Source organism: Stigmatopora argus, chromosome 16, assembly GCF_051989625.1.
Source record: "Stigmatopora argus isolate UIUO_Sarg chromosome 16, RoL_Sarg_1.0, whole genome shotgun sequence".
Lineage (NCBI taxonomy): Eukaryota > Metazoa > Chordata > Actinopteri > Syngnathiformes > Syngnathidae > Stigmatopora > Stigmatopora argus.
Window position 1 is genome coordinate 873620 of NC_135402.1, and position 18647 is coordinate 892266.

At 44.3% G+C, this 18647-nt stretch overlaps 1 protein-coding gene across 1 annotated transcript in view; it reads right to left on the minus strand.

Moving 5' to 3' along the window:
* Positions 1-398: 398 nt before the first annotated feature.
* ap3b1a (adaptor related protein complex 3 subunit beta 1a) overlaps positions 399-18647 on the minus strand; it is a 30934-nt gene continuing 12685 nt past the window's right edge. Inside the window, exons 20-27 of the mRNA XM_077623497.1 lie at positions 16852-16969; positions 16730-16820; positions 16554-16660; positions 10382-10610; positions 8609-8693; positions 7500-7597; positions 6654-6792; positions 399-2125 (exon numbers count right to left, since the gene is read on the minus strand). Coding sequence (XP_077479623.1) covers positions 1969-2125; positions 6654-6792; positions 7500-7597; positions 8609-8693; positions 10382-10610; positions 16554-16660; positions 16730-16820; positions 16852-16969 — 1024 coding nt within the window. The 3' untranslated portion in view covers positions 399-1968. The remainder of the gene's footprint in view (positions 2126-6653; positions 6793-7499; positions 7598-8608; positions 8694-10381; positions 10611-16553; positions 16661-16729; positions 16821-16851; positions 16970-18647) is intronic.

Genomic DNA, 18647 nt, shown 5'->3' on the forward strand with positions numbered 1-18647 from the left:
TGCCCTCTGGCATCGGTTCAATAGTAGCTGGATTTTGAAGCACCATTTGTTGGCTTTTTTAACGTTTAAAAAGCTGTTACTAGTGAACATAAAATTCAGATGACTTTTTGTTTGAAAAAAAATCGTTAGTCCTTTTTGTGAATGATTTTATTTTGGTAAAATGTCATCGTTATGTCATTTTTTTGTTTGGTTTTTGCGTCCTTTTTTCATGTTGTCCTTATTTTTTGTCATTTATTCGCCCTTTTGTGCCTATTAACATTTTTTTTGCTGGAAAATAAGAAATCGCTTTTTTTAGTTGAAATTGGATGAATAACTCCTTAGTGGATTTTGAAAAACATGAAGCTTAAAGAGAAGTATTTTTCTCACGCTGGCCTTGCATTCTTTGTTTTTTTTGGGGGGGGGGGGGAAATAATTGAGTTCAATCAAGAGAAAAAGTCCAATTGTGATCAAGTACACAGAACATAAAAGAATCTGCGAGTGTGGGTGCGCTGCTGCTGTGTATTTCGGTGACGTTCCACCTTAATTTTGATTTATGGTGCCAGCGTAGTAAATTAAGAAAAAAAATGTTTTACAATTCCATTTCAAGTCTGGCTTGGCTCCAAAAGGGAATCAGCGACCACATTTAAGATGTGTACAAGTACGTATATATGTACCTAACATTTGACAAATCCAAAATAAGTGGCATTAGTGTGCTTTTTATATGCTGGCATCTGATTGGATGGGCCCTCAATTGCGTTATTTACTCAAATTTCAACAGGGAAGCATTTTAAAATATTAACGGCGATATACATCCAATCATGTCCATCTTTTGACTGTAAATTTCAATGAGTTTGTCACTCGTAGACGTCCAATCCATTTGAACCGGCTCTCCATTCAAATGGATTGGACGTCTACGAGTGACAATGGCAGGCAAATAGTTAATTTGTATTGTTAAAACACGTATTAATTTGTATATATTTTTAAACTAAACAAACAAAACAGTAAATTTTGCGATTTTCACGGCTTTGATGAACATCTTTTTAACAAACGAGTTACTTTCGCAATTTTTCTAGTTTAAATTTTAGCGCCGTCTTTTCAATAAATAAAAAACATCCACCAATAAGACCATAAATAACGCGAATTGACTAATTGTAAAAAAATGACAATGATTTTGGAAGGTGGACTTAGTGTAAATTTTTTTTGGTGATGTTGGACCCCCCAAAAAGCATCTTGGCGGCGTTTAATGGACTCCACGAGCATGTTAACAGGATTAGCGGGAGATTAGCAGGTGATGATAAGATTGGGCCACGTAATCCTCAGCGTGTGTTTTGGCCACATGTGCGCGGCCTTTTCACATGCTAACTAGCGCCATCATTGTCCCGAAGGGGAACTCGACCACGTAATCCGTCCGCCCGCCCATCGCTTTCCATTTAGGCGCCCTTCGTGACAAAAGGAGCATTTAACTCCGCCGTCAAGAAGCCCCGCCTCCCCACCCGGGGGAAAAAATGGCCGGGCTGGGCGGAGGTTAATTGAAGGTCACGGCGTGGGCCCGCGAGCCGGGTTCTTTTTTTTTTAAAAGGATCATTAGCATTCAGATGACCGTCTGTGCGTGTTGGCAAATAGACACAAATAATCGCCGTCGTGGTCCGCTATTTCAAATAAAAATTTGGGTGGTTTTATCGGCGGGTATGGACGTCCGATCCGTTTGAACGGTGGCGAGATTTCGTACGTTTGTGTGAGCGCGACGAGCGAGCTAACGGTTGCTAGCGAGCGCGAAAAAGGGAACAAAGCGTGGTTTTCCGTGCCGGGTTATTTTTGTGGAAATATGAAAACGCAAGCACTCGGTTTGACAGCTTTATGAGGAACGCGCTTTCAAAGGACATTGCAACTATGGGAAAATCGAATACATATTTTACGAAATATTAGCTGCATTTTTTTTGTGATGCGTCTCGGACCTGTTGTATAGATAGATAGATATAAAAAAGATTTCTATGCCTGAGCCAAGGTCTGTTTGAGATCCCGCAGCAACATGGACGCCACCACGCTCTTCTCGGTGTTGATGGTCAGCGAGATGCTGCCCGGTTGGTCCTTCAGGTCTAGGTGAAGCAGAACCAGGACATGGCTGCTCACCGTGCGACCCACAAACCTGAGAGCAACAAAAAAAAAACACACATTTTAGATCACCTGTGTCAAAGTGGCGGCCCGGGGGCCAAATCTGGCCCGCCGCATCATTTTGTGTGGCCCGGGAAAGTCAATCATGAGTGCCGACTTTCTGTTTTAGGATCCAATTAAAATGAAGAGTATAGATGTATATAAACTTTCCTGATTTTCCCCCTTTTAAATCAATCGTTGTCATTTTTAATCAATTTTTTCTGTGTTTTTAGTTCAAAAATCATTCTGTAAAATCTAAAAATATATAAAAATAAACATTGTTTTAGATCTATAAAAAGCTGAATATTCAGGGTTTTGAATCCAGTTCTTTTAATTAAAAAAAAAATCTAAATATTATATCTAAAATGGTCCGGCCGACATGAAATGGAGTTGACATTAACGCGGCCCACGAACCAACCCGAGTCTGACACCCCTGCTTTAGATGGACAAACTGGTTTGCATTAGAAAATATTTATGTATTTTTTTAACCAGACATTTTAGAAATGATGAGACAGATGACTATTATGATTTTTTTTCTCTCTCTGCCGGTGACCAAGTTAGAATTGAAGTTGAATGACTTGATCCAAAGAGGATATTTCACCCAAAACTAACATTGTGGCATCGCTGTCAACACCCAGCAAGCTGATGGTGCGGGGCCCCCGCCCCTATCCATCCCTCAAAGCCCACTTTAAAACTCATTTTATGGACTGCCGCCGTCTATTGAGTGCGCGGGGTCCGCCCCCACGCCTCCCCCCGGGGTCCGTCCCACTGAGGGAATTCCCCGTCGGCCGTTTCCCCGGAAACCCTCCCGCGCACATGGTCCCCCCATTGAGGGTGCTAACAAGAAGGCCGTGACCCGCGGCGAACCCCCACCCTTTCTCCTATCTGGGGGAAGCCCCGCCCATCCCCGCCATCTGCCTCCATTTAGCGCGACAAGACCCCCCGCGGACGCCCGCTTAGGCCTGACAAACAGCCCACAAAGGTGGCCACTTAGGCCCGTCTAAAGCCCGTCAAGAGCGGACAAGACGGGGCGACGCGTCCGCCAATTAGCACGGGGGGGCCGAGGGGGGGTGGATGGGCGCACACAATGCAACTGTGACCGGCGCGCCGAGCGTACGCGCCGGTCTCCGGAGACCGTCTAAATTAGCGTCGACGCATCGGATGGAGTTTATCATCCGCCTCTCGCTTTGCCTTAATTAAAATATGAGGCGCTCTCTTCGCCCCCCCCCCCCCAGCACCCCCTTTTCCCCCGCCACTTGAAATCCCATCTCAAAAAACGGCGCCCGGCCGCGCGGGGCCTCCGCTAATGGTTTTAGGAACTAAATCTAACATTTACTCGGGCCGTTAACACCGCGCTTGGAATGTAAACGCCGTGTTTATGTCGTCGAACGAGGGCGTGGAGGGAGGAGCCTCTTTTCAGGTATCGATAACAAAGTAGAAACTAATAAATCATGAGCAAATAAACCAACCGTATACTAGATTTTTTCAAGAATGATTTTAAGGTTAAGCACCGTCCGCAACATTTAAGCTCCTCCCAAGAATGGAAGTTGCCGACTTGGATTTTATAGCCGAAAATAACTTGGTTTAATACATGCTAACGTTAGCCATGAACGTGGAATGAACTAACTAGGCTGCAGAAAGTTAATCGATTAACAAATTGATAGCTTTTCCGACGGGTGGCCCGGCAGCTGAGTGGTTAGCGCGTTGGCCTCACAGTGGGGGACTTGGGTTCAAATCCAGGTCGGTCCACCTGTGCGGAGTTTGCATGTTCACCCCGGGCCTGCGTGGGTTTTCTCCGGGTACTCCGGTTTCCTCCCACATTTCAAAGACATGCATGGTAGGCTTATTGGACACTCTAAATTGCCTCGTGCCCTGCGATTGGCTGGCCACCAATTCAGGGTGTCCCCCGCCTCTGGCCCGCAGACAGCTGGGAATGGTTCCAGCACCCCCCGTGATCCTAGTGAGGATAAAGCGGTTCAGAAAATGAGATGAGCTTAGCTTAATGTATATAAATATGTATATGTATATATACACATGTATATATATATATATGTATATATATGTATATGTATATGTATGTGTATATGTATATATATACATATATATATACACATATACGCATATATATACACATATAAACATATATATATATATACATATAAACACACACATATATATACACATATATACATATAAACACATGTACGTATAAACACACACACACACACACATATACATATATATATATATATATATATATATATATATATATATATATATATATATATATATATATATATATATATACACATATATACACACACATATACACACATGATGGGTCACAAACAATACTAAAATAATGCATCAAATTTCAAATCTATATCGAAATAACGAGATGCTGCGGCACGGAAGATGATTGAATGGAATTCATTCCGTATTGTATTTTTTTTTTTTTTGATTTCTTTGAGGAAATATGGCGTTGGTTGCCTGTCTGCGGGGAATCCCAGGGCGGAGAGTCAGGTGGGCAGAGCGGCGGCGGACGGGTGTCAAGCGGCGCACTAAATGGCTCATTGGTATTCTTGCGCACTCGCCACAGTTTGGGGCCTAAATAGCAAGCTAATTGCAAGCGGGCCAATGGCGAAGCAAAGCGGAGGGCGGCCAAGCAGGCAGATTGGCATCGATCTGCGGGCCTCTCCAATTACCCGCCATTCTCCTCGCCGCGCCGGTGCCATCTGCCTCCCCTTCACCCGGGATAAAGCCACCCGATGGCCTCACCTTTACGCGGCGGACGGGGCCCACGAGTGTCCTTCAAACTAGCGGCTAGAGGCTAGCGGACGGCCCGGCCAGATGGCCCCGCGGTTATTAGGTCTCCAAACGGGTGACTTCATCGGCGCCATTGACGGCGACTGGAGTCCGGGCTGTGTTATTGTATCCAAAACTCCCTTTTTTTTCTTATTGGGGAAGCATTAGCATTTGGAAAATGTTATTTTTTTCTTTTACACATTGCCCACTCCTAATATTGTCAAAGCGGCTGAAAAACAAAAACCACAAACTGTCAGGCACGGTATGGCTTGGCTCCTAATTGAATTGTATTTTTCTAAACAAAGAGGCGGCGTGTTGTTTGCGGGCCAGGTAACACTCCATCACATTTGCCTTCAAACCAACTGAAAAATGGGCCGCATTTATTTTATTCCGCTTGTTTAGACAGCAACAAGAACAGCCTTTTCTACATTTGCTTTCCTGCTTGATTTATTGCCATCCTCCCCTGCAACAATCAATTTGGCTGCTTGTTCAGATTGCCCCCCCCCCCTGGCGCCCCCACAACCATTTATTTGGTCAACCTTGATAGAAGCAGTGACGCCCCCTGCTGAGCAACACAAGAACTTCTATAGCAAAGGTTATATTGTATCATTAAAAAGATAGAAATATTTTCCCCCCCCATTTCATTTTATGAACCGCTTTATCCTCACTAGGATCGCAAAGGGTGCTGGAGCCTATACCAGCTGACTTCGGGCCAGAGGCGGGGAACATGCCCTGAACTGGTGGCCAGCCAATCGCAGGGCACAAGGAGAAAAATAACCATTAGCATTTGCACTCATTCCTAGGGAAAATTTAGAGTGTCCAATCAGCCTAGCAGGCATGTTTTTGGAATTTGGGAGGAAATTGGAGTACCCGGAGAAAACCCACGCAGGCCCGGGGAGAACATGCAAACTCCACAAAGGTGGACCTACCTGGATTTGAACCCAGGATCCCCACTGTGAGGCCGAAACATTAAACCCCGGGCCACACTAGATATATATAATACTTAAAAAAAATAGAAATTTATTTTGATGACACATGCGAAAATGATCGTTTGTCTCATTCTGATTGGCTGGGAAACAATTCAGGGTGTGTCCTGCCTACTGACCAAAGTTGGCTGGAATGAACTCCAGCACCCCCGCGACCCTAGTGAAAATAAGGAAAACCAATGATTGAACATGAATGAATTATTCCTTTTTGTCACAATTGGACATTAGCATGAATCAACAAATAGTCCAAAGAAAAATAAAGTCTGACAGTCCATCTTAACACCCCACTAAAAACTATTAACTATATTGCGCAGTAAAATATAATATTTAAATTTGAACTACTATTATTGCGTCGGACCGCTACGCTCGTCAAAGGCAGCAGCCCCCCGAGTCAAGGTGGACAAAAGATCAGAGCGTTTTCAAAGCAACCGTGTGATTGATGGACGAAGCCGTTAGTGAGTTAGTCACGAGGCCGCGCGACGTCTTCCATCTCGCGTTGCCATCGATTTCCTCCGTCAATCTTTAGGAATGGGTGGCACGCACACGAGGGAGGAAGTGGCGGCGCGACAGATGGAGCAAAAGCAGCTCTAATTATCTCTCAAGGTGTGCGCGACAGAGGAGGAAGCTCATTAACACGCCCTGTGTACACCAATTACACGGTCGGCCATCTTGGGGCATTCCCCAGGCACGAGCACACACCCACGTACGTACCTTTTTTTTTAAAAAACTCACCTGAGAACGTGACTTTCCGAGGAGAGCACCGCGCCCACGTTGGCCAACGAGAGGACCCGCTCGGCGACGGCTTGGCTGGAGATGTGGGGTGTCGCCATGGCGATGGTCGCCGAGGTCTCGTTCATGCCTCGGAGTTTACCTGTGGGCGGGCGGGAGAATGTAAATAGTGTGGAGGGTTCGAGCTCGATTTTTGGGGCGGTCATCAGGGGTTTATTCTGATTCTAAAACTGTTGTTTTTCGTTCTCGTCGGTCTGAATGTTTTTTCTTCTGGGTAATTTTTAGTGATCTTTGTTTAAAAATAAGGGCTTTTAGACGGTGTGTGAACTTGTAACACACTACAAAAACAAAAGACAAAACAGGACCACCAGTTGTTCATAATAATATAAGTCTTATCGGTATCATATTTCTTACAGACAGGAGATGAAGACAGTAATCCCTCGAATATCGCGGTTATTGGTTTAATCGAAAAATCGCGAAGTAGAGTCACCCCTATTATAACTTTTTTTTCTTCAGTGCCGAGTCCTAGTCGCGAGAGTGGCTTTCGCTTACAAGTCTCAGTGTGGATTTTCACGTTTTGAACTTTAAAAAATAAAAATAAAGTTTAAAAAAAAAACATTTTTTTTTTCTTCAGTGCTGAGTCCTAGTAGCAAAAATGGCTTTCGCTGATGAGTTTCAGCGTGGATTTTCAAATTTTTATTAACTTAAAATATATATATATAAAAATGTTTAAAAATAAAAAATAAAAAAATTATAGCAGAAAAAAAAATTGCAAAGAAGTGAATTTGCGATAAGTGAAGTCGCAATAATCGAGGGAAGACTAATGTGGAATTTCTGGTTTGGACTCACTTTGCTCCTTGCAGAAGTCGGTCTGGCTGAGGCTGCAGGGCGTCAGCAGCTCGCCCACGGCGGGCTGGATGGAAACGTTGAAGTGCTCCTCTTTGGTGCTGAGTCGCCCCCCCAAAATAAAAATAATAAGAAAAAAATGACAAGTGTCAGGCAAGTTTCCCTTTTTTTTCAGCAGCAATTCCATTGCATAAATCTTTTGTTTGACCGGCAGGATGGATTCGGTTGCATCGAGCACGCTTCCTCGTCAAGGTATAGATTGGCATTTAGCCAGCGGACGCGCTCTAGGGCCCGATTATCGGGAGAATAATTGTTATCTCAGACGAGCGCTGATCAATTGCGGCTGCGCCGTCAACTTGGAATGCGACGGAATGAAGGGAAGCCCGCCAGCGGGTAAACTTCCCATTCAAATCACTTCCTCTCCATGTCATTTAGAGCAAACTTACTTCGTTTTTTATTCCACGCTTCAGGTCAGTTTTGTGATTTTTTTTGGTCACATTGTTTAATGCTCAGACTAGAAAAAAACATCACAAAAGGTCAATATAAATTGACATTAAATGTTGCCATGAACAAGAATGTAATCCTCTATTCTTGTTTGTTATATACATTAAAAAAACATATTTGGTAAAAGGGGTTTCTTATTTTTTAAATATTTTTTTATATTTTGTTGGTTTAAATTTCTGAGCATAATTTCCTTTTAAAATTGTATTCCGTATTTTTTCCTTTTATATTATTTTATATATAATTTAAAATATGAGTTTGATTTTATCTCTAGACATTTTGCTGATATAAATAAAGGCATTTAAATTTAAAAAAATATTTTCTCTTCTAATCATTTGTATTTATGCAAGTATATATTTTTTGTTCAAATCAATTTCATTCATAGTTTTTATTTTGTTGCTAGGTAGAAAAACAAAATGATTTTATAAAAACATGTTTTGTATTTTTCTTCTTTGCAATTTGTTAAATTTATAAATCCATGATGATTTACAATTTGCTCATTGACGGTGTTAGACCATTATGGCCGTCGATGGCAGCCAGTGATTATTTATGGATTTTCTTCTCATTTTGATTATTTTAATTTCAATTTTTAATTGTATTTTTTTTTTTACCACAGCTGGAAGTTGGCCGCTTGCGTGGAGTCCTTGAAGTCGATCCCCATGGAGACGGTGACGGAGGCCCCCGGATCCAAGCGCTCTGCGGGGGGAAAGGTTCTCGTGAGCGACAAGGGTGGCGAGTAGGAAGAAGGGGGCGGAGTCGGCAGAGTGGAACCGACAGGTATAACCGCGGCTTGTTTGTTAGCTGGCAAAGCAAGGCCGAGCGCCGAGCGAGCATGTGCGAGAAGCCCGTCCTTCAATCCGGGAGAGCGGTTTCCACGACAACGAGCCGCTGACGTACCGCCAGGAGATCGAGTGCGACAAGCGTTGAAAGAAGCCAGACAAAAACGCTGCAATGGCTGAAAATTTCGCACACGGAGACCAGATTAAAAAGAGAAAAAAAAACGATTCGAGCTTTGGAACCCACTAGCGGCAAAACTTGTGAATGTATGATGCCAAAATGGTGGACTAAATGCTAACAAAAATGGCTCTTCATGCTATCTTCTCCAAAAATGCTACTTTAATGATTCATTAATAATCTGTGGATTCATTTGCAATCCATTTTTGCATTTGACAGGTTCATCCGGCGACGATATTACCACAAATTCATCATCCCGTTCAAAATGCATCGGTCGTCAAACGGCATCAATGGAATATTAGCAATAAAGGCGCTAACGTTGGATTATATGGTGAATTAATTTTGCGATGAATTCGATTAGCTTAAATTTGATCAAATCCTGGTCTTTAATTCATTGGCGTCTTATTTGCTGTCAACCTTCCCAGTTCAAAGAGTTGGGACGCAAGACAAGGTAGCACTGCGGCGTATCAAATCAAAGCTAAAGTGGTTTCGACGCACGCCAGCCCATCAATACGGTTTGAGCTCTTCCCCGCTAGTTAGCATCGACGCCTCCCTCCGCCGAAGGCGGCGTTCCGCAAGCGCGCGGTGTGGCCGATTGCGGCGCATCGATCGCTCGTCCGAGGAAGCGGCGGGTGATTGGGATCGACGGGATGGACGGCCTGACGCTGGGAGGAAGAAAAGCCACCGATCGTTTGGAACAAATCCTTATTCTCGCTCTTCTCCGTCTTTGTTTACAGTGGAGAAATGATTAGCGCATTTTCTCGCGTATTAGCCTTAGAAGCCGCACCCTTATAATGGCCTTAAAATAGTTGAATTTGACAATTTCCCTCGTATAAGCCGCCACCCGATTCACAATTTTCACCGCCATATTCGTGGTTTTAATAGGGAGTATAATTGTGTTACTTTGAAGGGAAAATGTTAAGAAAAATCCCCGCATGTGGACGAATTGAAAAAGGAAGTCATGTGACCAGTACAACCAGGAAGTGTGTCCCTAGCAGTCTAGTGTGTCAAATAAGTGAGTTTTTTTCACGTTTTATGCGAGATACGGTTTATTTTTTTCTTGAAATTTATTCATTGACGTCAAAATAAATGTTGTTAAACGTTTTATCTGTTTATCTTTTCCCTATTTTGAAATAAATGACCGTATCGGCCGCATTGTCTTGCGTTTCGTGCACGTCAAGTCAAATTTGTGCTCATATAAGCCGTACTTTCGATTCAGTCATCATTTTTCTGAGCGACAAATGTGAGAAAATACGGTTTTTGCATTTATTCTGAAACGCTTTTAAATGCTTGAACGTAAATACGGCGTGACTTGGGGGGCACGGTCGATTAAAAAAATGATATTAACCGCAAAATTAATCCATAAAGTTAATCGCCGATTTACCCAATTAGATTTGATTGCTTCGGGTTAAAAAGGCTCGTCAACTCACCGATGGTGTTGAAAGCGTGAACGTCGAGGCCGGCGGGTCCGCGCTCGCCCACGTGGATTTCCTCCAGGGGGCGCTCGCAGCTGTTGGTCAGGGTGACTTGCACGGCCACCATGCCGGGCCCGTATAGGCAGGATTGGCGAGGGAACAGGTACTTGGCCGATAGGCCCTTCCCGCTCATGTGGTGAAGGAGTTCGTAGCTTTTCACCGGTCCGAAAGATGGGCTCGTCACCTGAAGGAAAGATGTGCAAACGTTAAAAAAATGGTGTCAAAGTGGCGGTCCGGGGGCCAAATCTGGCCCACCGCATCATTTTGTGCGGTCCGAGAAAGTAAGTGTTTTAGGAGCAAATTCAAATGATTATAAATGTATATTACATTTCCTGATTTTCCCTATTTTAAATCAATAATGGCAAATTTATGATGCATTTTTTTTCTTTTTGTGTTTTTAGTTCAAAAAGCATTTAGTAAAATCTAAAAATGAATATATAAAAATAGTTCTGTTTTCCAAGTTAATATTGAACATCATTAAAATTAAAATTTCCTTTTGAAATGAAAAACAAATGATTAGAAGACGTTTTTTTAATCTTACTAAGAAAAAAAAGGCTCAAATAAATATCGTTTTGGATCTAATTTTAAAAAAAAAAACGGAATTATTAGGGCTTCTGACACATTTCTTTTAATCTGATTTTTTTTAAATATATAAATATTATATCTAAAATGGTCCGGCATACATTAAATGGGGTCAACGTAAAAAAAAAAAATAAAACGCTTAAATGGGGTCAACGTAAAAAAATAAAAAGCTTAGATGGGTCAACGTAAAAAAATTAAAAATAAAACGCTTAAATGGGGTCAACGTAAAAAAATTAAAAATACAAATAAAACCCTTAAATGGGGTCAACGTAATAAAAATTAATGAAATAAATATAAAACAACGCAAATTTTTAGAGCAACTGTGGTTCGTCTATCGCCGTCAATGGCAGCCAATAGGGTTAAGCCGACCCCCCCAGAAGAAAAAAAAATGGGGGAGTAGAGTGGTGGCCTAAAGAAAAGCTCTTTATTAACTAGTAGCCATTTAAAAAATGTCCTCGGTTGTTGATGGAAATGGACGGGATGTTGACTTGAATGAAAAGTTAATGAATGGAAGCGGCAAAGGTGGCGTTGTTTCTTGAAAAGAAGGGCTTTTACTCTTTCAAGAGCGGGAAATTGGATTAAGCGAACGGGCAAAAACAGACAGAGGCGGAAGCGCCACTTTGGCGGAAGCGCCACTTTGGGCTTCTGGGCTCTTCGCTTGGCTTCTTGATTAGGCTAAGAGCACTTTATTGCCGTGTGCGTGAATACATCAATTCCCGCACTCGCCCCTCTTTTGAAAAGCGGGTGCTCGCACGCTGTTGACTTTCTGCCAAAAAAGGTATTGTATCAACGCCAAGTGGGGGATTTACACTCCCATGTCACAATTAAACGAATATTTTTCAAGTCAGTGAATATGAAAAACAAAATGTCATTCAGGTTTTAAAATTGCTAAGCAACTCAGTAATTCTCTTGCCAGGGAGATTGACAGAAAAATGCATTTACAACGTACGACAGGGGTGTCAGACTCGGGTTGGTTCGCGGGCCGCATCAACGTCAACTCGATTTTATGTGGGCAATTTTAGATATAATATTTAGATTTAAAAAAAATAAATGGATTAAAAGCTTTGAATATTCCATTTTTTTATAGATCTAAAACAATGGTTTTTTTTTAGATTTTTTTTTTTAATGTATTTTTAGATTTTACAAAATGATTTTTGAACTAAAAACAGAAAAAATGGATTAAAAAATGACAATGATTGATTTAAAAGGGGGAAAATCAGGAAATTTTATATACATCTATACTCTACATTTTAAGTTGGTCCTAAAACAGAAAGTCGGCACTCATGATTGACTTTCCCGGGCCGCACAAAATGATGCGGCGGGCCAGACTTGGCCCCCGGGCCGCCACTTTGACACATGATCTAAAGTGTGTGTTTTTTTATGACGTACGGGAAACCTGAATACATTGGACTGGGTGAAAGTAAAGACTAGTTAACAAGCCAGACTAATTGGAATAAATAAGAAAAATAAAGGAGGACAGTAGAATAAATAAAATGGTGAATAGCCACCGGGTCACAATGGATTGGATTGGATGTCTACGGTCTACTATGGCAGCCAATGAGAAAATTGTTAATTTGTCAACTGTATGTTCAATGTAAAAACACCTTTTTAGAACAACTCTGGTTGGTCCATGGGCCAATGAGTTGACCCGTTAAAGTCCCTCCCCTCGAATTCAACCTCGGGAGCGGTCGGGGGGAGCCTAACGAGGACCTCCCCGGGCCGAAAACCGGGCGGAGACCGCTACAAGTCCTTGACGTGATCCGCCGTAAAAGCAGAGCGGGCAAACATTTGTTAGCGCGGCGTCCGTCACGCCGCTCAATTTCCCCGGCCCGCTTTGGTCCACGTCGGCGTCAATAAAAGCGGTCCGGAGATTTAGCCGCTTCCCTCAAGGTCCCGGCGGCGTGCCGGACGGCTTTCGCGGAGCTTATCATCACCCATTTGACACGGGCGACGCGTGACAGCGGCGCCAAGCCGTAACACCTCAAGAGTAAATAAAGGCAACAAGAGGGATGTAACCTTGACTCCCTCGTCAGCCGCGTTGGCTCGCTCGTCGCCGGACGGCGGCGGCGGCGACGAGCGAACGAGCGAGCCAGCGAGCGGGGGACGTCTTGATTGAGAGGCTCTATTACGCGTCAGCCCGGAGAAAGGCGGGGTGATGGATGACGGCCCGTCGCCAGTCACCTTCAGAGCGCCCGCGGGCCGGCCGGCGCTGGCGCTTCCCCGCCCTCCGTGGCAAATGACCTGAAAATCCCGCTGACGTATCCCAAAAAGGGCTAACGGGCGTCGCCCGGCGAGCGCGCGACGGCCCATTTACGAGGAAGGCGGGCCGTCGGCGGCTGCGGTGGAGGGGGTCGTATCGAAAATCCATTCCTGGTTTCGGGGAGAAAAACTTTAATTGTCCCCCTCCGCCGCGCGGAGATGACAATTAATGGCGGAAAGGCGCAGAGACCTTGCGGGCAAATTGAATTAAAGCGCAACTGCTCGCTCACCAAAACGCCAGGTGACTTCATTTATGGCAATTTATCAGCAAATGAGCCGATCTGGCGTCGTCATTCATTAGCCGCCACGGCGGAAGCGCACGTTAGCGCTAATAAGTATGTCACGGTGCGTCTTTCGGCGAGTCTAGCCACGGCGAACCCGCTCGTCGGCCGTTAATTGACGGACAACTATTTGGATTGTCAATGAATTGTTGAGAGACGCTGCTGATATAAAAACAAAAAAACAACTATAGCTTTTTTTTGCCCTTTGGCTGCCATTGACGGAAATAAACATTTTTTTACATTGACCACGGAGTTACTTCAGCAACACTAAAACAAAGCAGCTGCAAACCTTAATTTGAACAATTATAAATAAAACATTTGAGGAATACAGCATAGAAGAACAATAACACTACATTTAAAACGAGAAAATCCTAAATCACGGCCGTTAATGTAAACGCTGAAAGGCAAAGAAATTTCCCCATTCTTTGCATTTGAGCGGCAGCCGGAGGTCGGCTTTTACCGAGCCGCCGTCCAATTAGGAGTTGGCGGGGAGGAGGCGGCCTGGCGGAGCGGTGATGGACACCAAATGAACAAATTATGATGGCCCTCTTCTGCCACTGATGGGGTCAAACGCCGCTGACAGTTCAATTTCCCCCGCCCGGGCCGCCTAATTAGGAATGAAACGCTTTGGGGACGGGCGGGGAAGAAGACGGCGCCTCCGCTCGGGATCCCCACGTCAAAATGTTATTAGAGGCTAGCCGGCCAAAGAGAGGGTCAAAGACGGCGACCGGGGTTAATCTAAATGTCTTTGATAAGCGCGCGCCGGTCCTCCGAGGGGGGCCGGGGCCGCCTCCGTGGCCGGATTGCGCGCAAATCCAATTGACACCGGGGCCGCCGTCTCTGCGCGCGCCCGTGGAAAAGGCTGAACTTATTTACTCCCCACGCCCGGCGTGTATTTATGCTTCAAATCAGATGGGCTAATCTGCATTTCTATTGGCTGGCCTTCACCCGCGCCGCCACGGCCGCCGCCGGACGGCGGCGGTCAATTACCGTGAGCGGCGGGCGCCCCGGGAGCGTCGGAGGAGCCCCGTTCGCAAAGACGTGAAGGACTTTGTGGACGACAATGACGCCATCTTTATCGCCCGGCTACGCATTTATTGCGACGGACTCGAGTGGACGGATTTAAGGGCTCGTAAAGCTAGGTCGGTCCATTTTGGAATTTGCGCAATCCACTAGGTCTCGTTAATATTCAGGCCTGATTGGCTATTTCACTTTGATGGAAAATTACTCCATTTCAAAGGGGTTATGCGGCCTGGAATTGGCCCAAAATGAAGAGGAAGCGGGAGGAGGAAACTGATCTGGAGTTGATGCAAAATCAGCAAGAAGTGCTGAAAAAAAACAATAGAAAGAGACCCAACCTAACTCAAAACAAACAATATAATAATAACCACAATCCAACCTGACTGCGAATACCTCTAATATGCAAAAAAGACAAAACCTTACAACATATATATGTATAATATATGTATATGTGTGTGTGTATGTGTATATATGTATGTGTGTATATGTATATATGTATATATATATATATGTGTGTGTGTGTATATATATATATATATATATATATATATATATATATATATATACACACACACATATATATATATATATACTTCAGAGACACGCTTACTTATTTATATATGTATTCATGTATTTATTTATTAACTTACTCATGACCTATCTATTTATGTCTAAAATGTATTTTTCTGTGTCTGTATTCTCACCCTCTTGCGACTGTGACAACAAAATTTCCCGAATACGGGATGAATAAAGTTATCCAATCCAAACATATGGGACTTATTGATAGACCATTTCGGTTCAAATGGACTGGACGTCTATCGCCGTCAATTGCAGTCAAAGAATGAACTCTTAGCCGCCCGATTGGGTGGCCAGCAATTCAGGGCATCCCCTGCCAACTGCCTACAGATGCCTAGGACAAGCTCCGGTACCCCCATCGTACCTCCGCGACGGAAGATGAATGAATTAACTCATGAGTGAAGTGCTAGTCTAGATCAGGGGCAAAGCGGTGGAAAAAATCCACACGGCAGACAGCGGCGGGGGGAAAAAGAAAAAGAAGGATCCGGACATTTGCTTCCCTCTCGGGAGCAGGAGGCGGAAAACAAAGTACACACGGCGGCGTAGAGAGAGAAGAGGCCGTCGTGGCGAGAAAGGTCGAGCGTCTGATATACGCCGGGGGAGAGACGGAAAGCGAGTGGCGGACGAGTCCCAGCGGCAGAAATCGAGTTCAAGGGTGCACGGGAGACAAGCGCCGCCAGACGGGCATCCTGACGGCTCATAAATAGAAAGCGTCAGAAAAGGTCAATACGTCGGAGCGGGGAGCACAAACGTTCCGCCGGGGAGGAGAAGCTCATTTGGCCGCCGCTGCCGGGAACAATGGAGTCTCGGCGCACCTTGATGGACCAGATCTCCACTGACACTTTTTGTTTCATGCGCGCCATTGCGTGAGAACTTGCAACAGATTTTTTGGGGGGGGGGCTATAAACCACTACTTTTAATACCCATACAGCTAATTTGGGTTTTTTTGTAGGATGGCTTGTGCTTTCAGATGATTTTTTTAACCAAAAAGAAAGGACATCCCAAGTTTGTAATAGCAAAACTGTTATGCTAGCCATTGCTAACCGAGTTTTTTTTTATGTATTAAGTGAGACACTACGCAACAAATGCATTAATACCCACACAGCTAATTTAGGGTTTTTTGTGGAATGACTTGTGCTTTCAGATTATTTTTAACAAAAAAAGGACATTCCAAGTTTGCAATAGCAAAACTGTTATGCTAGCCATTGCTAACCGAGTTTTTTTTATGTACGAAGTGGGACACTACGCAACAAATACATTAAGCGCTAGAGAAAATATTTGAAAACGTAGCCGCATGCTAGCAAGTCAAGGAAATGTTCATTTGATTTCATTATTCTTTGGACGTCAAGTGTGGAATTTACGGTGGACACAAAGGCATTGCAAATATTGCGGCCAAATCAGTCACTCACCTGTGCGACTGTGGCGGCGCCGCCAGACAGGGAAAGTCCTTCAAGGTCCGACAGCAAACTGGAAGGAACCCCGACGGATTTGCTCGGGTTTGTGGGAGCTGGAAAAACTGACAGAAAAAATGACAGCGCGTGAATCAACTTGGCGTCATTTTGTGGTCATCGTGCGGTGAACTTACAATTGTCGAGATCCAACAAGGACATTTCCTTAGACGCGTCGTTCACCTGCAACCAAAGAAAGTGAGAGTCAAACATTTTTATAAAAATTAAGAACGTGGACAAATATTAGCATTACTTTAAGGTCAGCCTTGACGTTGTTGTTGGATCGCCGAGCTTCGGAATTCGATTCCGAATCGGAGTCGGACTCGGAGGCGGAGCTTTCGGATGACGAGCCGCTTCCTTCGTCGCCACTTTTGTCGCTGAAAATCAAAAGGTACGTTTTTTTGTGCCTTCCGTTTCAGGCCTTTGTGCCACTTGATGCTAATTTTCATTAGCGTCTTCCATCGCGTGCTAGCATTTGGCTATTCGAGATACACTTGGTCGTAGCTCCCAGCATGGAGGGGAATTCCCGACGGAATTCAAAGCGAGTCAGAAAAACAAAAAGATCAATGCGTTTGCCGAGCTAATTTAACGTCACGTTGATTCCTGCGCCGCCGCGCCGTCTCATTGGCTGGCTCCGTGTCTCTTCAATTTGTCCCGATAATGAGTGTTTACTCGGCTGCGCTTGCCACTTTGGGCCGTTAAATTAATGAGGGGAATTGTGACGCTAACCGCGTCTCTAACTTGGGCCATGATGAAAAGCCAGTATTCATTTGCCTAACACATTTCATTTGCGGCGAACAGGAAAAAGTCATATAAATCACCGCGGGCCCGATTAGGCTCGGCCCAGAACGACGGGGCCGTAATGAGGGCGTTATGCCGTGTTTGTTGTGGAAGCGTGAAGGGTGGGGGCGCTAATTACGCCACGCTAATTGCGCCGGCTAATGGCGAGAAAGGGGTCAGGCGTAGCTCGAGCGTGGCCCGCCAATTTGAAAAGAACAGCGTAATGAGTCAAATATCATTCACGAGCCCGATAAGTGACCGATCGCGAGTCATTAGCCGTTAGCCGTGTAGACGTGGCCCCTGCTAGTGGATGACCATTCTGCTTGATTAGCTCCTTAATGGAACTCACGGGCAAATAAAAAGACGTGATGGACGATGGGAGAGGGGCTTTTGCGGAGGCCGAACGAGAACGGAAATTGGCAGGCGCTTGGCGTTTCGGCGAAATGGACGACAACGGGTGTCCGGTTGGTTTGAAGTCGAAGGAACTGGCGGGAAATAATCACTTCTTACGCTGACCTGGAATTGCCTCAACATTAACAGGGAGTGTTGCTTCTTATTTACCAAGAGATACCGAAATGACCCAAAAATCAACCCCTAAATACACTGGATGTTCTCAGGAATTGCCCCCAAATCAACCACTCGATCGTTTTCAAGTACCGTATTTTCACGACTATAAGGCGCACATAAAAGTCTTAAATTTTCTCCAAAATAGACAAGGTGCCTTATAATCCAGTGCGCTTTATATATGAACCAATACTAAAGTTGTTATCACGATAAAATAAAATAAATCAGTCGATAGGACAACTACGGCAAGCAGCGCCCGACTCTACTATTTTCCCGTAGAAAAAGTACTGCGCAGTGACTGCTGGGATATATAGTTCTTTTGTCAATACACCCAGTATGACGGCGAGCACACTAGTTTGGTGCTCGCCGTCATTTCGGCTGTATTTACAAAAGAAATCCTGCTGCTAGATGTTGGCGTCAACAGAGCATTCAAAGCTAGACTGCAAACTATATATATATATATATATATTATATATGGATGAATATCAAACCGCAACATGGGATTATGGCTACGTGAGGCGTATGTCAAGCGACCGGATGGCTTTTTTCACGGCTCGCCGTCACTTTTGATTTGCGACCAAGTCACGAAAATGAAATGATGACGTGAGTACATTGTAAAATGGCTAAATAAAGTACAACCCAACTCAGTTTTGCTTCCGTTGCCTTTTTAAAAACGTGTTTTTAGCGCGTGTCCGTATGTTTAAGCTGGTG